We start from the raw sequence: 27,895 nt of genomic DNA, 5'->3' as shown, positions 1-27,895 counted from the left end.
GGGTGGTAGTGTAGACATACCCTAGCAGACAAATTCTATTTGTTCCTGTCAGCGCCATCTGTAGGAGGTGTGGGGACCAGGAAAAACCCCTCTGCCCCAGGCCTCACCTCTACCCTGCCTCTTCTTTTCCTTGCGCTAACACAAATCCACCTCTCTTAAGAATCTCCTGCTCTCTCCCAGTCCTGATTCTTCCCACCCCTGCTTTGCCCCCTTCTGCCTCCATTGCACACATTCCCCCAAATCCCCTTCCATGAATGACACAAACCAGGGGATTACTGGCCAGTCAGACACCAGCAGCAAGGGTTGGTGCTGCTAGCTGCACTCATCTTTCCTGAAATGCGGTGCTCAGAACTGAACACAATACTCTAGACTATTCAGTATAGAGTAGAATGGAAGATTTACTTCTCATGTCTTATTTACAACACTCCTACTAATACATCCCAATATAATTTTTGCTTCTTTTGCAATAGTGTTAAACTCTTTACCCATATTTATCTTGTGGTTCACTCTGACCCCCAGTTTCCTTTCCTCAGTACTCCTTACTAGGTAGTCATTTCCCATTTTGCATCTCTACAACTGATTGTTCCTGCCTAAAAGGAATATTTTTCATTTCACCTTCTTGAATCTCATCCTATTTACTTCAAACCATTTCCTCAGCTTGTCTTTGGCATATTTTATTATGACCCTTATCCTCCAAACACTTGCAACCTCTTCAGCTTGGTATCATCTGTAGATTTATAAATGTTTTCTCTATGCCATTATCTATATCATTTGGTTGCAAGCTGTGAATTTGTTGTTCTTCTTATGCCTGAAAACGATGAGATATTTGTTCACAAATCTGAATAACTACTTTAGACTCACTCATATTTGCTAGAGCAATTTTCTGGCATATAATATAAACTCTTACTACTGTTAAAAATAATAGTTCTCTGTTTTATTTACCTGCATACCAGTATTTACTATTGTGAACAGAACACAAAGAGCTTTCCTGAAAATACAAATGATCATTGCTTAAAACTGAAGACTAAGTTGGCAAACTGCTAATAGTAGTTGGGTTGTCTGTAAGGTTTTTAAATGTATTTAATTCACAGAATCATAGAAATGTACAGATGGAAGGAACCTCAAAAAGTTTTCAAGTCCAGCTTCCTGAACTGAGCCAGGACTAAGTAGATCTAGATCATACCTGACAAATGTTTGCTCAACATGACTGTATAAATCACCATTGGTGGTGATTCTACAATCTCCCCTGAAAGCCTATTTCAGTTCTTAGTTTCCCTTACAGTTGGAAATTTTTCCCCAGTGTTTAATCTGAATCACCTTGCTGTAGATTAAGTCCTTTACTTATTCTACCTTCAGTGGCCAAAGAGAACAACTGATCGCCATTTTCTTTATGAGAGCCTTTATTATATTTAAAGACTTATCAGATTCCCCTCACAGTTTTCTTTCCTCAAGACTAAACATACCGGCTGCGTCTAGACTGGCCAGTTTTTCCGGAAAATCAGTCGCTTTTCCGGAAAAATTTGCCAGCTGTCTACACTGGCCTCTTGAATTTCCGCAAAAGCACTGACTTCCTACTGTAAGAAATCAGTGCTTCTTGCGGAAATACTATGCTGCTCCCATTCAGGCAAAAGTCCTTTTACGCAAAACTTTTGTGCAAAAGGGCCAGTGTAGACACTCAGATTTGTTTTCCGCAAAAAAGCCCTGATCGCGAAAAGAGCGTCTAGATTGGCACGGACGCTTTTCCGCAAAAAGTGCTTTTGCGGAAAGCGTCCGTGCCACTCTAGATGCTCTTTTCCGAAAATGCTTTTAACGGAAAACTTTTCTGTTAAAAGCATTTCTGGAAAATTATGCCAGTCTAGACGTAGCCACCCACTTCTTAAATCTTTCCTCACAAGTTAAGTTTTCTAAACCTCTCTTTATTTTTATTGTTGCCCTCTGTATTGTTTCCACGTTAGTCACATTTCCTAACCTGCAATCTTAGAACTGGACACAACACCAACTGAGGTCTCACCAGTTCTGAGTAGAATGGGACAATTGTCTTCCATACCCTACATAATACACCGCAGAATGATTCTAGCCTTTTTTTTTTCAACCGCATCACACTGTAAACTCTTAGTACATTTCTGAGGCATTGTAATCCCAGATCCTTTTTAGCAGTACTACCACATAGGCAGTTATTACCCATTTTGTAGTTGTTTGTCATGTGGATGATGCACTCAGCCCTCACTTAGAGCAGCAAGGGGAAATTTATTCTCCCTGTGATCCAGTCCTCATATATGGGGCACCACAGCCTTATGGTTTAAATCAGCAGCTTGATCTAATGGCCAGAGTCAATTACAATGGCCCTTGCAGTCAGGGCAGTGTAACCTAGTGGCTAAAGTCAGTAACAGTGGCCCTTGTTGTCAGGGCAGCCTGGACTAATAGAAAAAATTACAGTAGCCATCTTTCCCCAAACCACACTCTAAGGCCCTAACAGTGGAGGGGTGGTCCACTACAGCGTCAGCAGGGAATGCTGACTTATTCAGGTGGGAGATTCCATTCCATTCCCTCCCTCTGAGTCACTTACCCCTCTATGATTTGAAGCTTCCATTCATGGGCTGTTGAGGTTACCAGCTTCCTCTAAAAAGCAGATCCTTCAGTTTCCCTGGGTTCTGGTCTCTGTCGGTGTGTGGGGCTTCTCAACCAAGATAGCAGAGGTTCCTCCACAGGGGCCTCTGCCACAGGTCTTTCTCTCCAGCTGTCCCCCCTGAATGAGCTGATCTGCTCCCTTTTCTATCTAGCCCCCAGTTGGAGCATGACCAGAATGACCATGGGAACCTGGCTTGCTCACCCAAAGAGTGGGATGGACTCTCACAGTACCAGTGAAGTGCTCATGCCCTCTGTCATATGGTGTATTTGAATTTTCCATCCTGAGATGTATTTTGCATTCATCTTTATCGAACTTTTGACAAATGCTCCAATTGTCCTGTTGATTTCAGACAAATTCTCCAATTTGTCAAGATCCTTCTGAATTCTAATCCTATCTTCAAAAATTCTTGCAATCTCTCCCAACTTAATGTTATCTTTAGATTTTATACATATACTGTCTATTTCTCTAACCCAGTCATTAGCAAATATATTGAATCATACCAGACCCAAGAAGAAGTACTTTATTAGATATTCCCCCTCAATTTGACAGTGAAACATGAATAATTGTTTTTTGGGTATACTTTTTTCAATCAGACATTCACAAACCTTAGAATATGTTAATCTAAATTTCATTTCCCTAGTTTGCTTATGAGAATGTTAACTCATTGTGTGCCTTAACCTTTCTGGCTGTTCTACATGCTTATACCATTATTTTGTTCACCTCCTTATTAATTTGTCCATATTTTCATTTTTTGTAAGATCTCTTTCTGACTCTTTCAGGTATTTAAATAGTTTTCACCTCTTATTGTTCTTTTTATCTTTCCTTTTCAGAATAAATTGCAGTTGCATCTTTAATATTTTCTCCTTTGAAATTACCATCTCTCTTACCTTCTTTTTCACTTTAGATTTTCTTCGCATGAGACTTTATCTCAGAGTTTATTAGTCTGCTTTTTTGAACTCGGTTGTCTTTATTTTCTTGTTTTTACCCCATGCTTTCCTTACAGTCAATTATGTCATGGTCATTTCCATCTACATCGTCTTATGACTCACTACCAAATCTTTTCTGTTGGTGAGAATCAAGTCTATAATGGCCGTTCTCCCAGTTACTTCCTCTATTTTCTGAAACAAAAAGTTATTCCCAATGCATTCCAAAAAACTTACTGAAAACTTTGTGTTTTGACATGTTTCTTTTTTAGCATATGTATGGATAGTTAAAGTCTTCCATTATTACCTAGTGCTGATTTTTTTTCTATTTGTTGTTTGTTTTAGAAATGACTCATCCATCCCTCTTCCTCATTTGGTAGTTCCAAGACATCAACCCTATTTTTTACTGCTTTTATCTTCACACAAAGCCTCAACATTTCTTCCTTTTATCTCTTCTGGACCTCAGAACTAGTTTGCATAGTCTTGATGTATAATGCACCACCTCCTTCCTTCCTCCCTTCCTGAACAAGCTATAACCTTCCATACTAATATTCTAGTCATGAGACTTCTCCCAAGTCTTTGTGATGCCAATTAAGTCATAAGCTTCAGGGAGTAGCCGAGTTAGTCTGTACAGGATAAACTTAAAAAATAACAAAAGGTCTGGTAGCACTTTATAGAGTCTATAAAGTGTTACCAGACCTTTTGTTGTTTTTTAAGTTTAATTAAGTCATAGTTTAGCATATGAACTAATAGTTTCCATTCTTCCTGTTTATCCCCCTGACTCCTTGCAGTTATGTAGGCATCTAAGGTGGTCATAAGGTTCTGCCAGTGATTTCTCTTCTGTTGGCATTTTCCAAAATCTCACCCTCTTTTATGGTTGGGCTTTATGTTTACCTGAACATGATGCTTTATGTTGCATGATTATGTAGTAATATTTCTCGCATGTAAGAACCCAGAACTGATCTCATACTCTATTCCCATTCGTAACTCTATCAGAATTATTCAAGATTTACACAAAATTAAGTTAGAAAAAAATCATCCCATTGTGATTCATCAGATTAGGCAGAGGAGACTGACCTATCTGACAACACTAAAGCTTTAGGCATCCTTGAGTATATCTCACTGATTTCAAAAGCAGCAAGATTCAAGTATTTATGTTGTTAATTTTAACATGGGATGACACATTTGAATAAAAATAAAAATGAACCAAACCCTAAAGAAATACAGTAGCAGAATATCTCAGGAAGTGCTTTCTTGAAAATCATCTGACAAATAAATTCAAGAGTGTTAAATCACAGAACTATGGACCTTTGCAAAGTTATGCTGACAAATGGTGTTACAACACTGAGTCATATCCTACAGAGTTGACAGTGTTCCTGCACAGATTTATCCAGTGAATCAACTATTTTGTTACTGGATTTGTTATTTCTCCACAATAGAAATTGGGTATAGAATACAATGATTTTTGTTGTTGTTGCTATGTTTTGTTTTGTTTTTTAAATAATCAAAATGTTTCTTTGTTAGAGACAAGGTGTCAGATTTATTTTTTTTAATACACTATGCATAAACTATCTACAAAATATCTAACAGAATACTTAGAAGAAGCTACAATTTAAATATAATATTTTTTTACTTTAGTTCATAGATCGTACTTCAAGCATTGACATAATTGAATCTGTAGAGTCCAAGCATCTGGTTGTTAAATTGATCTCTTGATTTGAGAGCTCTAAATAAAATTGCTGTAGTTACTGAATGACTGCAAAAGTGAATATAATTTGTCATAATATTCAATTTGCAGGGAAATATTTCAATTTTTCTTCAACTTTGTAGCATCCAGCTGCAATTTGATTTAAATAGGATTTGGTTATATACCAGTGTAATCTGTAAAGCAGAGCAGGAGATAATTATTTATTAGTCAGTGTTGGAAATAAGCACTATTTTTAATCAGAAATTTAATCAGATGCATTAAAATTCTTACACATATTTTAATAACTGCTGGTAAATGCTAAGTAATCCAAAGGGATTTGGGATTGAGCTCTTCTACAGGTATATCACAAACTCTGTGCATAATCTCCTTTGAGTGACTGCTATAATGTTTTGCTCTGATTGTGATGCTGTCTTGAACAACTCTTTAATTTTGAGGCTTAAACTTCTTAAAACAAGTATTTGAAATAATTGGAGCAATAGTATTTTAATGATAGTATGCAATACTGCTGATAATGAGCCTACATTGCTATTATTTCTTTTAAAAAAAAAAAAAAAGATCAGACACTTGTATATCAAATAATAATAAATATAAAAAGCTCCCCCAAAAAACCTCATTTACATTAGATGTAAATAAATTACTTATTTCAGTCTGGGGACCCAGGCTCTCCTCTGGTGTTGCAAGCAGACAGGATAGTACCTGCACTGATTGAGCAAGAGAAATGCAGAAGGAGAGGTGCAGCCCTCTCGGGACCTCTCTAGTATCCCAGTAACCTCCATCACAATCATTCAAGCTGTTCTCTATTAATTTCTTCTGATCTCTGTTCATTTTAAAATGGTTTCTGTGCACTTCTATTGTAAGACCAATGGATCCTACTAACCAACAAGGAAGGATTAAGGCAATATTGGGTCATATTTAGCCGGACATCCATATAAAGATTCACCCATGTGCAACTCCTTCTTTATCCATTCTATGTACAGCTAGAATACATACGAGCTGTTCCTAGGATAGAGGAATCCCTATTTCAATAGACCTCTACTGTCCATGACGGGGAAGAGGAGAACCCCCACACAGAGTCAGTTGCTATGGGGATGGTCCTTTCAACATAGAGGACCCTCTACTCATGTGGTGGAAGTGCTACGGATAACATGTCTGTCCCATGACTGTCTGGATGGGGAAAGCAGTCTTCATAAAGCCCTCTGTTCAGATGGAGGCTGAAAAAGAATGGCAGCAGTGAGCTTTCAACCCTGGCAGGGCTGCCAGACCCACTTCTGGCCACCATTCCCACTACCACCAATCCAACAGGGCTTCGGGACCTAGCAGGGCTGCCAACTTCACTGCCGCCGGCCCTGCTGCTGCCACCTCCACGGGGCTCCATCTCCTCTGCTGCTGGCTCTGCTACTGGCCCCATTGCCACCAACTTGCCAGGGCTACTGTCCACTGGCCGCACTACTACTGTCCCAGCAGGGCTCCAAGCCCCACTGCTGCTAACCCAACTGCCACCATCCTGGCTGGGCTGCTGGCCCCACCAAGTCTTCCAGCCATTGGCCCTCCTGATGCCAGATTCCCAACTACCAGCACTCTCTGGTCCTGAAATATCTGTGGTCAAGGTTCCCTTTTCTGAGCCACACACAGAGGTTCAGAGCTCCCTGCTGCTGCTTCTGCCTGCTATAAATGGAAAAGCTGACTCTGGCATCTACTCCATAGCTGGGCAAAATATGATCTGTGGGCCAGATCTGGCCGCAAGAGCCTCAACCGGCTCCCTCCTTGCCCCGCACTTACTCAGAACTCCAGAAAGCCAGGCGCGGGCCATGTGTGTTTGTGAATGCTGAGAACCTGGATCCCTGTCTCTTCCTCTTGCCTATGTACTGGAGCTCTCTATATACTGCGCTTTTCCCCAGGAGCATGCTGAGGGATCTTTTCTGTACTGCTGCATCTTTTTCCCCGCTTTGATATCCATGTGAGGTTTGTAAAACCTCTTCAGAGCTAGGTTAAACCTCAGGCTACGTCTAGACTCCAGGCTTCTTATGCAAGAAGCTTTTTTCGGGAGAGATCCTCCGCAAAAACTTCTTGTGCAAGAGAGCATCCACACTGCAAAAGCACTTTTTGATGCACTTTTGCACAAGACTGCCTGGATGCTCTCTCACAAGTAAGCAGTGTTTGCTATGGATAGAATGGCCACCAGGACACCTGTGCTTTTTCCTCTTCTCTCTTCTTGCACAAAAAAACTCTTCCACTTCCACACACGCCTTTTTGCACAAGAGCTCTTGCACAAAAAGGCCTTCTTCCTTACCAATTGTGCAAAAACCCCTCTGATCTTTTGATTTACTTGTGCACAAACGTGCTTGAGATGTGGATGCTCTGCGAGTTTTTGCAGAAAAATGGCTGTTTTTCTGCAAAAACTCTAGTGGAGACATAACCTTCAGTGAAGTGGTAGATTTACAGCTGCCTTTCATTTTGCCTAAGCATGAAAAACAAATGAGCTCCTTTTTGGAATTAGCTAGGCGAAACAACAGGCGCACCATCCAAAACACAGAGACATGATAGAGCTTGAAAAAAAGCTGAAACATGTGATTCAAAGGGTTTCCCTGAGGACTGATAGGGTGCATCCATACAGCACCCTAAACTCAAAATAAGATATTCAATTTGAGCTATGCAAATTGCATATCTTATTTTGATTCTGTTTTGAAATGGCTTATTTTGAAATTTAGCACATCTAAACAGTGCCAAATCTTGAAATAACACACTATTTCGAGACATCCTTTAACCCTCATGGAACAAGGGTTACAGGGATGTCAAAATAGTGTGCCCACTATTTTAAAAAAAAATGGGCGGCTTGTTAAGACACGGGGTAGCTAAATAACCATGCAGTGTAGACATACCTGTGTAAGCTAGGGGTAAGGCATTGATTCATGGAGCTGTGTGCATCCATGCATTTGAGGGTGGCAGTGAGAAACACTTCAGAAATAGTTTAAAAGAAGAACAGAAAGTCAAGGAGACAATCAGGAGAAGCAATGGAAGCATGGCCCTGAGAAAAAGTCAAGTGAGCTAAGTTTCTAGATACAGTGCTGTCTGAAAAAAATTTCTTTGCTCACAGCTCCAAGCCTATCTCCTGTAGTTTGATTCCTACTGTGTTCAGATAAAATGTGCTTTTCACATTCTTTGTAAATAAAAGGAGTGCATCAAAGAGATACCGGGCTCCCTCGCCAATTATCCATCCTATTGGAAAGAATCCTCAGAACCCCGAATTTACCTAAGAGCTCAGATTAAAAAGGGGGTAACATGACCATGATAGGAACATAGGAAATTTGAAATCTGATCAGACTAATGATACAACTATAATAGCATGCTGCTTCTGACCATTTATGTAAAAGAAAAGAGCACTCAGGACTGAAAGTCAACTTCTTATATCCGGTTTCACAGGAAACTTGCCTGTGTCTGGCTAGTTGTTGACTCCCTAGCAAAATAGCCTTTCCACCACTCAGACATTCTCCTCTGGTTTATGCAAGTCTTTTCTTCAGCTTTGCAGACTAATAAAAGGTGCATTGCAGTACTAGAGTCCTTTGGAATCTTTCCCCAGTGATATCCTGATACTTCTAATTCACAGATATCCCATGTCTTCTTTCTCCAAAGCTGCAGTGCACCCCAGTTCACCAGTTTTACCTTTAACCACCACTGCTGTTTTACGCACAGCACACGAGAATACTTAGCATAAAAATAGCTTTATTTTAAAAGGATATACATAAATAAATGTGAAAATAAATATACAGAAATAAATGTAAACCTGAATCTACATCATCAATAGTTGCCCTTCCTATCTAATAAAATATCCCCCCCGCCCCAAGTCCTGTCCATTGCAAATCTGGCTGCTATCACAAAAACTAGCAACTCAATGCTCATGAAAACATCCTGTTCCACAAGGGATTTCCTTAGTGAATGGATCCTGAGGACATCTCCCTACTCTGTGTTTTACTATAACAATCTTTTGTTTCTGTTTACAGCCAGAACAAACCCTTGTCTTGTAAAAAAAAAAAATTTTTTTAACCTTTAAGTAGTTTTGATTGTTTGCAGTTGCCTCCAGTCTAGTGGCTTTCCATTGAAAGTTTTAGTATTGTGCAAGGCAAAACAAATGAGCCTGGCATTGCATCACCAGCTAAACAGAGTGGGTAACAATTCCCTTCTGCCTGAATGGGCCATCACTGAGACACATTATCCTCTGATGACTAATTTTTTTCCACATCCGTTTAGTATAAACACTACATCATTGTGAAATGCATGTCTGAGTATTATTTATGAATCTTGACAATTTACAAGCTGCTTGTGTGTATATTACATTGGAGTTCCCAAACATGAGACATCTCTGAGGACACATAGGAGAGATTGTGCAATGGTGGCATTTATATTTTAATTATTTTATGTATTGCATTTTCATAGTAGACTACTCAGAAGCTTACAATTATGTGGGCATTTTTATAAAGAATATGGTAGTTAATTTTCTTCAAGATATACCTAAGAGAACACAAACATAGATGCTGACAGTCAAGCTACATCTACACTGTACAGTTATTTTGGAATAAGCTATTCTGAAATAGTTATTCTGAAATAGCTTATTTTGAAATATCATGTCTACACTGCAGGGAAGCCTCAAAATTAGTCTGAGGCAGGCTTCCCTAATGTAGACGTGCTATCTCGATTTAGAGCCCCAGGATGAATAACTTAGAATGGCCCTGGTGAGGGGCTATTTTGAAATAGCAGAAGTAGAGTGTCTATACACACCTTATTTTGAAATATCTATGTTGAAATAGGCATTATTCTTTGTAAAATGAGGTTTACAGAAGTCGGAATAAGCCATCTGTTATTTTGAAATTATTTTGAAATAACAGAATTGCTGTGTAGATATTCACTTAGGGTATATCTAGACTACACGCCTTTTCTGTAAGAGGCTTTTTCAAGGCTTTTTTTTTGAAGAAGCCTATTTCGAAAGAGAGCATCTAGACTACAACCAGAACCTTTGAAAAAGCAAGCCGCTTTTCCAAAAGAGTGCACTCAGGCAGTCTGGTTGCTCTCTTTCGAAAAAGCACAGTTTGCATTACATAGTGCCTATTTTCGAAAGAGTACTTTCAAAAAAAGGCATTATTCCTCATAAAATAAGGTTTTCCATGGTCGAAAAAACTGCCACATTCTTTTGATTTACTTTCTAAAGAATGTGACAGCAGTCTAGATGCAGGGGAAGTTTTTTCAAAAAAGGCCACTTTTTTCTAAAAAAACCAATTATTTTGTAATAATGGCTGTTATTCCGAAATAACTTTGCTGTGTAGAAACAACCTCAGAGCCCTCACCTCCAATCACCATACAGAATGGCTATGTCTACACTGGCATGATTTTCCGAAAATGCTTTTAACGGAAAAGTTTTCTGTTAAAAACATTTTTGGAAAAGCATGTCTAGATTGGCAGGATGCTTTTCCGCAAAAAACACTTTTTGCGGAAAAGTGTCCGTGGCCAATCTAGACGCAGTTTTCCACAAAAAAGCCATTTTCACGATCGGGGTTTTTTTGCAGAAGACAGTACTGTGCTGTCTACACTGGCCCTTTTGCGCAAAAGTCTTTCGGAAAAAGACTTTTGCCCGAAGGGGAGCAGCATAGTATTTCCGGAAAAGCACTGACAATCTTACATGAGATCGTCAGTGCTTTTCCGGAAATTCAAGTGGCCAGTGTAGACAGCTGGCAAGTTTTTTCGCAAAAGCAGATGATTTTGCGGAAAAACTTGCCAGTCTAGTCACAGCCAATGGGTATAGTTGCCCAGCAAGTATCCTGTGTAACTGATCTCTAAACTTAATCGGTAGTTCTTTCTTTCTTTCTTTCTTTCTTTCTTTCTTTCTTTCTTTCTTTCTTTCTTTCTTTCTTTCTTTCTTTCTTTCTTTCTTTCTTTCTTTCTTTCTCTTTCATGTTGACTCTAACTATATTTGTGAAATATGGACAACAGACTAGAGACATAGTATTAAGAAAAACACAAAGTATCAGTCATGAGAAAGTTGGGGTATGTGTGCAGCTGGTAGATCAGGAAAGGGATATATAATAAGAAAAGTCTGGGAATCTTTTCACACATGTTAAGTATCCTGTAACATGTGTTTAGTCATAGTGAATTATTGGTGTACTGAATTTGTCAGTTCTGACCCAAGTTGTTTTCAAAGAATAGGATGCTCAGGAGCCTCTGAGTCAATCTCCCCACACTAGAATATACTGTTGTGCAATATCATACCTATGGAGTAAATTTCTTCCTTACCCATAGCAAGTTAGAAATCATCATAGGCCCCTAAAATGTTTTATCTTTTCTAATATCATGAGATGATACTCCTATTAGTCTTGTCAATGTAGCACTGCACTCCAAGTATGGGGCAGTATGTAGCCACTGTTAGGTTGAGACACTGAATCTGGTCCCTCTTTCTCTCTTGCTACATGTGGAAATTATTTGTGCCTGCCTCTTTGCTTATTCATCTGTCCCTTTCCCAACTTGACAAAAAAATGTTTTTGTTTATTTTTTCCTCATAAAACAGGATTATTTATGATTTTAAAAACTACAACAAATCACCTTCAAAATCTCACAATATATATTTTCTTTTATTAAGAACTTCAGGTTTTATGAAACTGAATGAATACTTTAACATATTTAGTGAACCCTATGCAACACCTGAAGCCAAGAACATTTTTATCCCTGGCTATATCTAGACTGCCGCTTTTTGTCGGAAAAAGGTACACAAATTGCACTTTGCAAATTGCGTACCTTTTTCTGATAGTTTTGTTGGAAGAGACTTTTCTGAAATTTGGCCTGTCTACACTGGGCCAAATTTCAGAAAAAACTCCTCTTTTGGAAGAGCACTTCTACTTCCATAGTCTAGACATAGACCCACTGAAATTGGAGGTTTTCAATGAAAGTAATTAGAGCACAGTAGAAGTGATACTATGGCACAAATATAACAAATAAGGAATACCGGAGAAATTGGAACAAGCCCAAAATGTTCCTTATGTTCTTTAAATTGTCTGTCATTGATGGCTAGCTGTTAAGTGCATTTTTACTGGGTGAGCAATAGCAGAGCAACATAGTCTTATTCTGTATGCTTATTAAGTTGATAGGGTGAATCTAGACTAGCAAGATTTTGCGCAAAAGTGGCCACTTTTGCACAAAAACTTGCCAGCTGTCTACAATGGCTGCTTGAATTTGAACAAGAGCACTGACTTTGTAATGTACAAAATCAGTGGTTCTTGCACAAATACTTTGACGCTTCTGCTCAGGGATAAGCCCTCTTGCGCAAAAATACTTGCGCAAGAGGGATAGTGTAGACAGGCACCTTAATTTTTTGCGCAAAAAAGCTTGACGGCTAAAATGGCCATCGGAGCTTTCATGCGCAAAAGCGCGTCTTTACTGGGCATGGATGCTGTTGCGGAAAAGCACTTTTTGCGCAAAAGCATCCGTGCCAATCTAGACGCTCTTTTGTGGAAATACTTTTAAAGGAAATACTTTCCTGTTAAAAGTATTTCCGCAAAATCATGCCAGTCTAGATGCAGCCACAGTGTCTGTCAGATGAGTTTACTAACAAGCTTCCGCTTCCTTCAGCATGAGATACTTGTTTATAACATGCTTGAAAGATTCTATTACACTGGATGGGTAAGGCGGGTAGCATCAGAATGGATGGTTGAAACAGAAGCTAATGTGTAGCCAGAAGCATTTACCAAGGCCAAAGCCCAAGCTGAAAACCTGTCAGTTGATTTAAGAAATGACTGAAATAAATTTCTTTCTGAATTATCTCAAAAGGCCCCTTTGGTTTTTATTTTGTTCAGCATGTTTTCCCTTCAGTATGAAATACAGCATTATTAATGTATGTGTTGAATTTCAGTGACTTCTTTGCTCAAATTGAGAGATATGGTAACTTACATATCACTGAGGGTGTGTCTAGACTACAGGGTTTTGTCGACAAAAGTGGACTTTTGTCGACAAAACTATACCTGCGTCTACTCTACCACCGAGTTCTGTCAACATAATGTTGATAGAACTTGGCAGTTTTGTCGACGGCGGTAAACCTCATTCTACAAAGAATAACACTTTTTGTTGACAGAAGGCGTTATTGCATCTACACTGTCCTTTGCGTCTACACTCTCATGTCGACAAAGCGGCTTGCTTTGTCGACAGAACTGCATGTAGTCTAGACGCTCTTTGTCAACAGAAGCTTTGTCGACAGTATCTGTCGACAAAGCCTCTGTCGACTAAAGCCTGTAGTTTAGACGTACCCAGAAGGTGAAATTCATCCTCTGTGAAGAGAAACAGACCAAGGCCTATGCACTATTTAAGTCCTTTGTAAGTTTTATTTTATGAGTTAAAGTATGCCTTTTCTTAGCCTACTCACATGCCATGAAATTAATTTTTAGTGAGTGTTAGGGAATATAAAGGAGGGTATATTCAAAGGTACAAAAAGGGTAGCCGAAGCATCCAGCCTTACTGAAAGCAATGGAGCACCTAACTCCAACTTCTTTCTTTCAAAATCGCCTTTAATCAGGTTATAACTTTAATATAGGAGAACCAGAAAAATGTGTAAGAATTTGAAAGGGGAAATGTATTTCTACATTCCTGTTAGCACTTATTTTCTTTGTGTCCCTCAGCATGTATGCATCAACTTAAATTCCTGATAATGAGTATCTGACACTTAACATTAAAACAAAAAACAGGACTATATAGCACTTTAAAGACTAACAAGATGGTTTATGAGGTGATGAGCTTTCATGGGCCAGACCCACTTCCTCAAATCAAATAGTGGAAGAAAATTGGTATGACCATATATATCAAATGATACAATCAAAAAAATGAACACATAGGAAAAGGACAAATCAAATTTCAGAACAGAAGGGGGATGAGGGAGGAGGTCGATGTCTGTGAGCTAATGATATTAGAGGTGATAATTGGGGAAGCTATCTTTGTAATGGGTAAGGTAATTAATGTCTTTGTTTAGACCTAGGTGTAAAAGTATCAAATTTAAGCATGAATCTTCTGAACTGTCATTTTGATTTGTCCTTTTCATATGTGTTCATTTTTTTGATTGTATCCTTTGGTATATATTGTCATACCAATTTTCTTCCACTATTTGATCTGAGGAAGTGGGTCTGGCCCACAAAAGCTCATCACCTAATAAACCATCTTGTTAGTTGTTAAGGGGTACATAGTTCTGTTTTTTGTTTCAGCTACATCAGACTAACACGGCTACATTTCTATCACTATTAACATTAAAAGTGAGTCATTACAGTTTCTTTCCAAGGCTGCGTCTAGACTGCAGGGTTTTTTCGAAAAAAGTAGCCTTTTTTTCTAAAAAACTTCACTTGCATCTAGACTAAAGCTGGATTCTTTAGAAATTAAATCGAAAGAACGTGGCTTTTCTTTCGACTGCGGTACTCCTCATTCCACGAGGAAGAACGCCGTTTTTCGAAAGTGCTCTTTCGAAAAAAGGCATTCTTGAATGCAAACAGGGCTTTTTCGAAGGAGAGCATCCAGACTGCCTGGGTGCTCTCTTCTGAAAATGCGGCTCACTGTTTCGAAAGAAGAGATTGCAGTCTAGATGCTCTTTTTTGAAAGAAGCTTTTTCGAAAGATGCTTGCAGTCTAGACATAACCCAAGTGATACAGCTTTGTGAAATTCCATTCTTCCAGGGCAAATATGCATCTCCAATCCCAGGCCAGGTCAAGTGTCTTTAGTTTGTGTTGGTATTCATTACCATTATTATTAAAATACTCAAAGTTAAGAACATCAGAACATAAGAACAGCCATACTAGGTCCGATCAAAGGTCCACCTAGCCCAATATCCTGTCTTCTGACAGTGGCCAATGCCACTTACCCTAGAGGAAAAGGACAGAACAGGTAATGGTCAAGTGATTCCTTCCCTGTCACCCATTCTCAGCTTCTAACAGAGGCTAGGGACACCATTCTTATCCATCCTGGTTAACAGCCATTGATGAACCTATACTCCAGGAATTCATTTGTTTCTTTTTTGAACCCTGTTGAAGTTCTCGTCTTTACAGCGTCCTCTGGCAAGGAGTTCCACAGGTTGAATTTGCATTGTGTGAAGAAAAACTTCGTTTGGTTGGTTTTAAACTTGCTACATATTAATTTCATTTGTTGACCCCTAATTCTTGTGTTATGGGAACAAGTGAATAACTTTTCCTTATTTACTTTCTCTACACCAGTCATGATTTTATAGACTGCCATCATATCCCCTCTTAGTCTCCTCTTTTCTAAGCTGAAAAGTCCCAATCTCATTCATCTTTTTTCATATGTCGGTTCAGCTTAGCCCAAAGCTCTTACCCATACATCCGGGCAGGGCCCCGTGCCAACTGTCGCCTTAATGTCCCTCCAAATTCCTGTATGTTAGTCATTACCTGACTGTCCCAAGTTCAATAGTCCCATATGGAGTGTAGGTTGACCCCCCACCCATGTAAGGATTACAGTTGCTCTCCAGCTATGACGGCGGGGTAAAGGGAACCCGGGCCCTCCCTCTCCACCGGGTTCCAGCCCATAGCCCTAAGGTGTAGAGACATGTAGCTCCCTACCCAGCTGATGGGGTGCTTACCCGAAACTCATCAGCCCACCGGCACCAGTATCGCCCTGTCCCAGGCTGCTTACTTCCCGCCTCATGGTCCTTGTCCCACTGCTTATCAACCAGGGTTCCTACCAGAGGCCCTGAAGCTTCCTCCTTATGGTCGTTGCTGTGGTCCTCTTGTGGCGGCCACCACTCGGCTTCAGCTCCGGTTTGTGTTGCCTCCCAATCCCTCTCTGGACTCCGCCATCCTCAAACGCAGCCCCTGATGCTATGGCTACGGCCTTTTTGAATGGGCCCACCTCTGGACATGCCGGCCCAATGCTCCACTGTGCTGGCGTCCCAATGTTCCATCATGTCATCTCCCCCCCGGCTTGGCCCATCCTCGCCTGTACACGGGCCAGCCAGCTTTTGCTGGCAGTGTGGCTTTTCCTCCTCTGAGCTTCCTCCCCCGCCCTCCCACAAAGCGGCAGAGGCTTGCAACACACCAAAGGCTTTGCTGGAACCAGTGCGGGTCCCCGTGGACCCATCACACATTCCTACTTCTAATCCTTTTTGTTGCCCTTTTCTGATTTTTTTCTAATTCTAAAATATCTTTTTTGAGATAAGGTGATCACATTTGTATGTAATATTCAAGATGTAAGTATACCATAGATTTATATAGAGACAATATAATATTCTCTATCTTATTCTCTGTCTCCTTTTTAAATGATTCTGAGCATTGTTTGCTTTTTTGACTAGTGCTATATATTGGGTGGATATTTTCAGAGAACTATACACAAATGTCTCCAAGATCTCTTGAAAATAGCTAATTTAGCCCCCATCATTTTGTACATATAGTCGGGATTCTGTTTTCCAATATGCATTAATTTGCATTGATCAACATTAAAATTCATCTGCCATTGTGTTGCCCAGTCAATTAGTTTAGTGATATAAAGGGGAGATAAATAGATGTTGCCTGAGTAGGTAAGGACACATGACAATTGTTCATGGTTAAATGAATGTATAGCCAGAGATGTCTTCAGCATATCCTAAGCTATGTCTAGACTATACTCTATTTTCGAAAGAGGATTGCAAATTCTGTGGGAATTTGCATATCTTCTTAAGATCTCACTTTCGAAAGTGGAGCTTTCAAAAGTGAAAATAGTCTGGATGCAGGGTTTTAAAAAAAAAACTCTTTTTAGAAAAAATCCGCTCTTCCTTAAAAAATGAGGCTTACGTGGTTTTTTTTTTAAAAAAAGGGATTTTTCCCCCCAAAAAATGCATCCAGACTACATTCACTTTCCTGCAGAATTTGCATAGCCTCTTTCAAAAATAGAACGTAGTATAGACCTACCCTGAGGCTGACTGGCATGGAGTCAACTCATAAAACAGTTTTTCTTCTACATAGATCCTTCCCCTCAACCTCCTGTCCTAGAAACTGGATTTTGACCAAAGCTTTAGCATAGCCAAGTATTGCAGAATATCACCTCCTAGAGGATGGCCATTCTCAGTCAAGCATTATCTTTTATTTCAAGCTGACATTTCTGTTAATTCTGTCAATGCAGAAACCACTCATAGCAAATGATAATAGCATACATCTTGTGCAAAGTCTTGGCTTACCTAAGGAATATTTTGCGTGATCAATTATACTGACTCTTAGAACCCCCAGGCTTCCAGGCTCTATTTTCTTTTTGTCTGTTTAATTGAAAACATGAAATGACAGAGGAGGTAGAACTGGATGAGACAGTTAATTTCTATTGATCAGGAAAGGAGAGAGGCGCACATTTTAGCAGCTTCTTCTTGCCACACTAGCACCTTTCAGCAGGGTGATTTTGTTGAGATAGGAGGGAGTGAATGAGAAGGTTAAAAAATTATATGAGTTCTTCTATTTCAGCTGCCAGTCATTAGGATCACCAATTCTACTTATTCACCCTTCAGGCAGTTCTATGACTGCAGCTCAAAATGAACCCTAAGCAGAAATGTACAACTGTTCCAATCAAATTATTGCTGGCCTGCACAATACAATTACCCAGCTTAATTTAGAGGATGAATTAATTGAAGGATGATTTTTTTTTTTGCATAGAAAATGCCTCTGAAGGGATTTCATAAGAAGAAAATTGAACACTTGACTTTTGAATCCCTAATAAAATACCTCTCTCTCTCTCTCTTTTAATCAGAAGTTGACTTTGTTCTGGTTCTTCTCTTTTGAAAATAGGAAGAATTTTTAACAGTGAAAATGATCTCTTAGCTTAACACAGAATCAATATTTGCAAGGTGGTTGGGGAAGAGCTACTTTGTAAAACCTTTTCTTTTTTGTTTTCCTTCCACAGATGAATATTGACTGAAAGGCGATTTCAGTATGAATTGTTATACTTGGCTATCTCTTCTGCTAACACTTGGTCAGCTGTGGCCTTGCTTTTCAAGGTTGCAGAACCGTAACACCCACAAAATGAACCGGCCTTTTGCAGCAGCTCAGAGAGTGAAACGTGCCTGGTTATGGAGCCAGTTTTTTGTGCTGGAAGAACAGACTTTAACAGAACCTTTGTATGTTGGCCAGGTAAGTTCTGTGGGAGGTACAGTAAACTATAGTGCAGCATTTTGATTTAACAAGTTGAACCACAACTGTTTGCATAATATAAATCTGGCCATAGAAGGATCAATCACCTCTAGAGATTTGGGAGTCTGTGCTCTGAGGCAGGAGGAAAGTGCATTGGCAGAAAGATGTGTCAGATGTGTGCACATTTGCTCCTACTGTGGCTCTGATTTTGCAATCAGGGAGCTCATTGCAGGGTCAGGGGCCTATATATGTCACGCTTTTACCCGTGCTACATTATAAGTCCTTCACCTTCCTCAACACCAAATTTATTATGCAACCGAAAGGAAAATCACACACAGTAGAGCTGTGTCTACATTGGCACGATCTTGCGCCAAAGCAGCCGCTTTTGCGCAAAAACATGCTGCCTGTCTATACTGGCGGGAAGTTCTTGCACAAGAACACTAACGTACTAATGTGTGAAATCATTTCTTCTCGCGCAAGAACTATGATGCTCCCGCTCAGGAATAATCCCTCTAGCACAACTGTTCTTGCGCAAGAGGCCAGTGCAGACAGGCAACATGAATTTCTTACGCAAGAAAGCCCGATGGTTAAGATGGCCATCAGAGCTTTCTTGCGCAAGAGAGCGTCTACACTGGCAAGGATGCTCTTGCGCAAAAGCACATCTCTTGTGCAAAGGCACATGCCAGTGTAGACGCTCTCTTGCGCAAATATTTTAACGCAAGAACTCTTGTGTTAAAGAATATTCGCGCAAGATCATGCCAATGTAGATGTAGCCTAGGTGTTGACATCATACTTTAAATTTCCCTTTTATATTCTGAATGAGAGCTAAGGACTCATTTATCAACATCTGGCAATGTGCTTATGCTATTTTTGGCACTGTATGGAAGCAGCCATACTGAGCACAGTGCAGTTGACAAACAGTATTTAGCATGATTTTCTATTACATTAAGTAGTAGGTGATTTACCCCTCATTAATTTTTAATGAAGCAGATTAATACTAAATCCTTTTACCACTGAGAAGCTATAGGAACCTTCATGGTTCATTAAATTATTGTAGCTTTAGAACAATGAGCAATTCTTTTTCAACCTCCTTTAAAATTGTGCATTAAGGTGATTTTCTTCACAAGATCTCCTGCTCTGTTTATTATTATTATTGTCATTAATTAATTATTATTATTATATTTGTAGCCACAAGTATTAGTAATCTCCAGGTTTGGTGTCCTTTTCTGTAAGGCATTTTCTAGATGAATGACTGAAATAAGTTTAACTGCTAATTAACTAGCACTAAAATTTAATTGGGCCCAAAGGGTGAAGTGCTCAAAATTCATTAATTACTTTTTCACAGCCCTTTCAAAGTAACTACTGTGGAAGTATGATGTCTCACTTCTAAAGGAGTAAGTGTAGACACAGCATATGCTTTTCTGGATAGGAATTTAGTTTCCTGCAAAAGATACATTATAATTTTCCTGACCCTTACTATAATGTCTAGAAGCCTGCCTTTTTGTTCTTCCCAGTGCTATAGGTAAATTGAGATGGAATTGTAATTGAGGGTTATTATTAACTTAACGATGTTTAACTGCTGTTTAAATCAGTCATATTGACTTGTGATTTTCCACTGAGAAGTATCTTCTTTTTGGCAGTCAGGGGAGTGACAATCTAAGATCAGTCAGTGATTTTATAGTAAAGAAGGCCCTGCAGGGAACTGCATCAACAGGAGTCCAAAGACAGACTTTCATTGTTATTAACTGTCACTTGTTCCAACATAGACAAAAATGTGGAAAAACATAGAATTTGCATTTTCATAGGAATCATTGTATTTTTCATTTTGGGTGCATCTACACAGCACCCTTAATCTGAAATAAACTACATAATTTGTGCTATGCAAATTGCATAGATTATTTTGATCTTATTTTAAAATAAAGCGCTATTCTGAAATGTCCCTTATCCCTCGTGCAATGAGGATTACAGGAACTCGGAAGAGCGAGCCCATTATATTTCGATATAACAGGCTTGCTCTTAAGATGCAGAATAGCTATTTTGGGATACCAGAGGAATAGCCGAAACAGCTCCACAGCATAGATGTGAAAAAACAAAAACGTATACAGTGGAACCCTGTTTCTCTGGGTCTCCATTATCCATCTCTCATAATAACAGAATTGAGGCTGTCAGTAGAAGCCCACTGCATGGGCTGAAACCAGGGGCGGATGTAGGCAACCTCGGCAGTTGTCTAGGGTGCTGCGTTTAACGCAGCACCCAATGATGACGTCACGCCATTGAGGGCTATGGAGGTAGGGGCGACAATCCTGCATTCCGCCTAGGGAGCCAGTTGCCAGCAGCTCTCCTCGAGCCGCTCCTGGCTGAAACTCTCCAGATTATATTGGATTATCTGATCTGGCTCCAGACCCAATTAGATCAGATAAACAGGGTTCCACTGTATTCATCTGATACCATTATATACTTTTGCTAGGAAAACTAAAGTTCAGCGTTTCATTTTAAGCACAGAAAAACATGGGGTTTTATGGCTACTTATTAGATAATTTTATGTTTTTAAATCACAGAAAACTAAGATCCCTGACCATATTAGAGATCCATGTTCTAAGGAATGGAGTTAGCTTCTGAATGACTAATGTAGTTCTAGGTCATTGCCATTGATTACTGTGATAATTTATGTTTATAATAAAAATAAACATTAAAAAAGAAATTTCAGTTTCCTAAAATAAGTGATCCAATATACAAAACCAAAGGTTCACACCTATTCATTTCAGCCTTCAAAATACTAAGGTTTTTGTAAAAGGCTCCAAAGGAAACATTAAATAAAAATAACCCAATCACATGCATTTTTTAAAATGGTTGCAGAAAATCTCAAATTAAATTCTCCCTCTAGTATATGGAAAATCCTATAGAAAACCTATAGAAACACCAAGGAGTGCAAGTTACAGCTGACATTTAAAAATGTTACTCTAACCCAAAAGATAAACTTTTAGTAGATCTCCTATATTAAAATGGAAATCCTGATGAACTCTTCACTGGAGTAGTAACTCTACCCATCCATAATATTGGTTATGCCACGTTAGAGTCAGCATTAAAGTTGTTAGTTTAAGTTATGATTATTTGGTCAAAGGGTTCCTCAGTATAGCCTCTACAACAAGATGCTGATTTTAGTTTTAAATTGAAGCAAAACCCACATGCATATCAATCCTTGAGTTCAATCCTTGCAGGGGCCATTTAGGGATTTGGGGCAAAAATTTGTCAGGGGTGGTACTTGCTCCTGCTGTGAAGGCAGGGGACTGGACTTGATGACCTTTCACGGTCCTTTCCAGTTCTAGGAGATAGGCAATCTCCATTCATTTAAATTTAAGATTGTCTTGAAAATTGGTATTCCACAGTAGATGGATTTTGGGTAGGGGAAAACATTTCCTGATTTCACAGTGAATTTCAATAAGAATGGCTGAAAAAAATTGACAAAGTTAAAATTATGTTTTCAATTTAAAAGAGCTTTTCATTTTGAATTTTATCTGGATGTTATTTGTTTTGTAAAGATTAAAACATCAAATGTTTAATTGTGGATCAAACAAAACTGTAGTATGAGTTGAAACATTAAAAAATCTGTGTTATTGAAGAATTATTTTTTTTAAGATTGGCCCTATACTTCCCCCTCCCTCCATGTTAGCCATTGAACTAACAAACAGGCTATTTTCATATATCTATTAACATCTTCATATTTAGTTACTATCTTCCTTCCTAGCTATGGTCCTTTCAACCCTACTGGTGCCACAGAGAAGCAAGAAGAAAGGTCAATTTGATAGATGAGGGGCAGAAACTTTTTTTCTTAAAAAGTGTCCTTGTGCACTCCACAGCTGCAGTTCAGTCATATTCCTCTCATTACTGCTTCTCTGAAAACCAAGGAAAATTAACAAAGCAAACGTAAAGCTCTGAAAACCAGGAAATATATAGTTAAGGTTCACATCCTCGTCCTCCACAAGCTTAACTCTGTCCTCTTTGAGTGATGCCACAATCTGTCCTGATAGACATTGTAGCATTCCATCCTTTCATGTGATAAGAAACAATGGAGAGGGCACCACATGTGGATGCAGTAGGAGAAACACATCCTCATTAAGGCAAAAATCATATTTAGAGCAAGCTTAGTGAAAATCAACTAGTTTTGCCTGGCCCATACTTGACTACTTCATCCAAACTGAACAAACCCTCCTTACTCACCATTGCTACCACCCTTTGGACATTTTATTAAAGACTTTCTGGAACATGATCTGCCATTCGTCTGCCTTGTGGCACGCTGTCACAGGCACAGCCAGACTGCTAACCATGGCTAGAACACATTATTACTCTCCTCCCCTTGCACAGTCTCCATAACTCAATGCAGAAAGAAGAGAAACGTGATCCTTTTTGGAACATTTGCTCCTTTCCTCCAAACACAATGTCAGCTATGATATCCTGCTGTAAGTAATCTCTCTACCATCAAAACACCTGTCCCTAACTCAGCAAAGGGCAGATGGAGTGCATGCAGATAAATAAAGTAATAGAATTCTGTGGGACACAACACATCAGATAAAGTTGCACATTTCTCATGTCTTCATATGAGGGCAGCCCTAGCTAAAACAAAATTACGGTATTTCCCTAACAGCTCTTGCCAAATCCAGAAGGGGGTGTGGTTAGGCTGTGAAAAAGACATGGCTGGTGTGTACCTTCACTCTGTTTCCTGGTTGTTAGAAGTTTAATATAGTAGCAATCAGAAGAGGCCCTGATTTATGTTCCCCTTTGACATAAAAGAGACTAGAATGACTAAGAATTCATTCTTCGCAAGACTAAGCCTTCGTTTCGCTGGCCCCAAATAGCTGGGAGTTGTCAACTTTCAGGGTGAGATATACAACACATTTGTTTCATTGGTTTTTATGGATAAGTAGGGAACAGTGAAGCATTAGCTAATGGGTTGAAATTTGTATTTGGAGCTGCTGCATGGCAGAAGTAATGAAATGACTGAGACTAAGACTGAATTTTTAATTGTATATAATTGGCAGTGTGCTCAGAGCCTATGCATGGGCACTATTTATTATTCAAAGTCAAAAGGAAATAAATGGAACATTATAAAATAAAGGACATGTTGGAAATTGTTGTTCTAATAATACCATAATTACAGATCCTTGGCATGTTAAAACTGCATAAACGGTGACAAAAATGCTATTAGCTAGTGTTAATACTAAGAAAATAATCATGACTGCATGAACAAGTGCGGATAGACCAAAATGGTCCCCATGGCTCAGTATGATTAGTCGAAAGCTTATCATAAACCTAGTCTTAGCTAAGGGAACAGAGATCACCTTGTAAAAATGAGAAACAGCAATCATTTATTTCAAAAGAAGCAACACAGATTTACTCCATCTTTCTGTTCTCAGATGACTTTGTATCCATTTAGTATTGCTGTATAAGTAAAGTGACACTCTTTAGATGTGTGTGTGTGTGTGTGTGTGTGTGTGTGTGTGTGTGTGTGTGTGTGTGTGTGTGTGTGAGAGAGAGAGAGAGAGATGCCTATTGTTCTCATATGCAGTAAAATAGTTTGGAAAAAATGTTTTTTACCTCTTCAGTATCCTGTTACATAGGTATTCATCAAAGCACTCATACATCTGGATATATTCAACTAAGTTCAGTTGAAATTAATTTATGTTTAAAGTTAAGCTAAAACTAATAGTATATCTCAGTAGTGGCCATAACTCAACAACAACTGCTCCATGGTTGGATAGACATATTGCAATACCTTATAACCTCCACTTACTATACAACCCAATAAATGCTCGCTTTTAATCAGATTCATATAGGTCTAAACAAAAGAACTATGATTATTTTATTTGTTACCCAGACAATAAATAGATGTTTTTTTCTTATAGCTGAAGTCTGATTCTGACCAACACGATGGCACTTTCAAATATATTTTGACTGGGGATGGAGCTGGAAGCATTTTTACTATTGATGAATATAATGGTATAATTCATGTGACACAGAAACTTGACCGAGAGGAGAAACCCTTCTACACTCTAAGAGCACAGGCTATTAACAGGAATACCCAGCTGCCTGTTGAACCTGAGTCAGAATTTATCATCAAAGTTCAGGATGTCAATGATCATGAACCAAAGTTCTTGGGTGGACCTTATGAAGTCACCATTCCAGAGATGTCTCCTGAAGGTAAAGAAAGTCAAGAACCAAACTCGTTTTCCACACCTTGCTGAACAGTTATATTATTTTACAATATTTATATCCTATTTTACAGAGTCCTTTTACATTGAGAAAGGGAGTTGTGAACTTGCAATAACTTATAATGTAGCCTTGGCTTTATTATGTGGATAGTCCTGTTGAACCCACAGGCATGTTGACTTTTAAGCACATGGATAGTTTCATGTGCATAAGTTTCTGTAAAATCATTGTGGTAATGAGCAGATATATAGTTATGGATACATCCCTTCAGATGCCAGAGAAAACACAGACAACTTCTAGGCTTGAAAACAGTAGCTATTGAATATCAGGACATAAAAATTTGACCTTTCAGGACAGAATACTGTCTCTATTTGAGGTTGAAAAGGAGAATTGAAGGAACAATTAAAATGAACAAAAGGAAGTTTTTCTTCATACAACCTGTGGAACTACTTGCCAGAGGAGGTTGCAAAGACCAGGACATTAACAGGGTTCAAGAAAGAACTAAGTAAATTCATGAAGGTTAGGTCCATCAATGGCTATTAGCCAGGATAGGTAGGAATGGTGTCTCTAGCCCCTGTCAGAGGCGGGGAATGGGTGACAGCAGAGGGATTACTTGATGATTCCCTATTCTGTTCACTCCCTCTGGGGCCTCTGGCATTGGCCACTCTTGGAAGACAGGAGACTGGGCTAGATAGATCTTTGGTCTGACCCAGTATGGCCATTCCTATGAGGGAAACAGAATACAACATTCAAATTTAAAGTTTGCTAGTACATCTCTCAAAAAGTCCTATCTATTATCTTTAGTAGGCACAAACCATCTGCTCTTCAAGCTTTTATTCATGGAAAACTAACAGTATACATTTACACCGCAAGGGGCCTATTGACTCTTCTCAGTACATAAAGATGAACTCAAAATAAATGAAAATTACTTAATAATCTCTTTCAGGCCACTCTGAGTTTGTGTACTGATTACATCCTACTCTTTCATTCCACTCCATGTAATACACATTGCCATGTAATGTAAATGGAACAGAAAATAATGGCATTCACATCATGCGTGGTCACTATTTCCCCTGTAATTAAATGTCAGATTTTAAGTATCATAGTTTGACTTATGCTGGGGATGCACTGGGGTAGTGTGGAGCTACACCATCTAAAGATACAATTACTTCCCAATCTCTTGGGTGTGCAATGAGAGTACAGTGAAGTGTTCACATCTCACCATCCTTTAGACCAGCGATATTTGTTCTCTAATTCTCGCTTGTCAGTTCCCTTCCATTCAGGGTGAATTATGCCCTTGAGGTGCAATAAGGGAACCATCCCTGAGTTCCTTAAGGACTGAACTGACATTTTTCCTGCCCCTTGGAGAGGGGAGGGATCTTGAAGGTAATTTATATTCTCTTTGTCCCTGCATCTCTATGTTGGGCCAGGCAGGATTTGGAATATGGCTGTATGATTGGTACCAAAAGTAATAAGTAAAGACACCCTTCTGACAAAAAAAAAGGGGGGGGGGGGAAGACAGCAACTAGCACAAATGAGCAGGTTTGTCGTATCCAAATAATCCTGAAAGTCATGAAAAATTGGATCCTTTAAAATTTACTCAACAAGCCCTGCTAATTACCACCTTCCTCTACTTCAGCTATTTCAATTGCAAATAATATTGAAAATAAAGTAAAATATTGTGCCAGGTAAAACTGTGAATTAATAAGGTCATTACTTAAATAACATTAGTGATAATAAAAGGGAATAAAAGCTATGTGTCTTGAGCATTACTCATTTACTGTTAGGACAGCTTCACTGAATTTGTCTCAGCCTTACAGGGAGATATAAACTACAATTTCCTGTGCTAGTCTGGATCTCAGCTTCCAAGCAGGAGAAATTTAGTTTGGAGGCCAGCATGCAGTGCTTCCTCCATGTAAATAGAATAAAGGGCTTCGACCCTAAATTGGGAAATATGATTTCAAGTGAGTACATTGTCATTGTTCCCATCATCTCCCCCTGAGAAAGTGGGAGGAGAAGAGGGGGATGATGGAGGGACAAAGGTAGGGAGATGAGGCTATGACTAGACTACAGGACTTTTTCCGGGATACTGGAGATATCCTGGAAAAACTCTACTGTATCCAGGGAACACATCTGCTCTTCCAACATTTTTTGCAAAAGAGCAGACGCACTCCTTTGGAAGTCCTGTCTTCCTCGTTTCACAAGGAAGAAAGGCTCTTTCAAAAGAGGAGGTTTTTCTGAAATTTGGCCCAGAATAGATGGGCCAAATTTCAGAAAAGCCTCTTCCGAAAAAACAATAGTACCTTTTTCTTATAAAAAGCAGCAGTCTGAGAGAGAGACAGAAACAAAGTCTGCGAGTTAACTGAGAGAGACAGGATGAGAGGAAGGGCAGACAGAGGGATGGAGAGAAACTGGCAAGGAGAGAAACCGTGACTGAGTGGACAGGCTGAGGTTGAGCAAGACAGGCAGAAGTACAGGAGAAGGTCCCCTGAATTGAAAGCTTGCTGCTCAAATCAGTGTGGCTGCATCTAGACTGGCATGATTTTGCAGAAATACTTTTAACGGAAAAGTTTTTCCATTAAAAGTATTTCCGCAAAAGCGCGTCTAGATTGGCATGGATGCTTTTGCACAAAAAATGCTTTTGCGCAAAAGCATCCATGGCCAGTCTAGACGTGATTTTGTGCAAGAAAGCCCCGATCACCATTTTAGCCATCGGGGCTTTTTCGTGCAAAACAGTTCTTCCCTGTCTACACGGCCCTCTTGCACAAGTATTCTTGCGCAAGAGGGCTTTTTCCCGAGCGAGAGTGTGAAAGTATTTGCGCAAGAAGCACTGATTTTGTACAGCTCAAATTCAAGCGGCCAGTGTAGACAGCTGGCAAGTTTAGACCCACCCTGTGTGTTTAATGGTATGTTCCTGAGCATCCGTTCCTCTAGGCTTCTGAGCATTGGATCTGGGCATCTCTTAAATATCCCAGAGTCAGGAGGAACAAGAGAACCATACATCCTTCAGATCCTGTGGGTCTGGTTTAATGGGCAACCCTGCAAGGAAGCACCACTTTTCAGGAAGGCATGAGAGGCACTTAGGGCTCAAAGACCGTGTATTAGACAGCACATAGTAAAATATATAGGGAAAGGGGAACTCCAAACTAACAATAATAATTATAACAACAATAATAATAATAATAACCTATATGATAGCAACCTGTACATACCAAGAGATAGTTTTTTCTTTATTTACAGTCATATTTAGTTAAATACACTTAGTAGTAAATTAGAGAGAGAGAGAGAGAGAGTGTGTGTGTGTGTGTGTGTGTGTGTGTGT

The 27,895-nt window shown here is 39.3% G+C and overlaps 1 protein-coding gene across 3 annotated transcripts in view; it reads left to right on the top strand.

Annotated features, from left to right (window-relative positions):
* CDH19 (cadherin 19) overlaps nt 1–27,895 on the top strand; it is a 168,098-nt gene that overhangs the window by 90,291 nt on the left and 49,912 nt on the right. For all 3 annotated transcript variants that reach the window (XM_075921031.1, XM_075921029.1, XM_075921030.1), the window contains exons 2-3: nt 18,143–18,369; nt 24,270–24,564. In XM_075921031.1, coding sequence (XP_075777146.1) covers nt 18,172–18,369; nt 24,270–24,564 — 493 coding nt within the window. In that variant the 5' untranslated portion in view covers nt 18,143–18,171. The remainder of the gene's footprint in view (nt 1–18,142; nt 18,370–24,269; nt 24,565–27,895) is intronic.

Source organism: Pelodiscus sinensis, chromosome 2 (genome assembly GCF_049634645.1).
Source record: "Pelodiscus sinensis isolate JC-2024 chromosome 2, ASM4963464v1, whole genome shotgun sequence".
NCBI lineage: Eukaryota > Metazoa > Chordata > Testudines > Trionychidae > Pelodiscus > Pelodiscus sinensis.
Note: the sequence above shows the minus strand (reverse complement) of the source record. Positions and strands in the feature narration are given on the sequence as shown.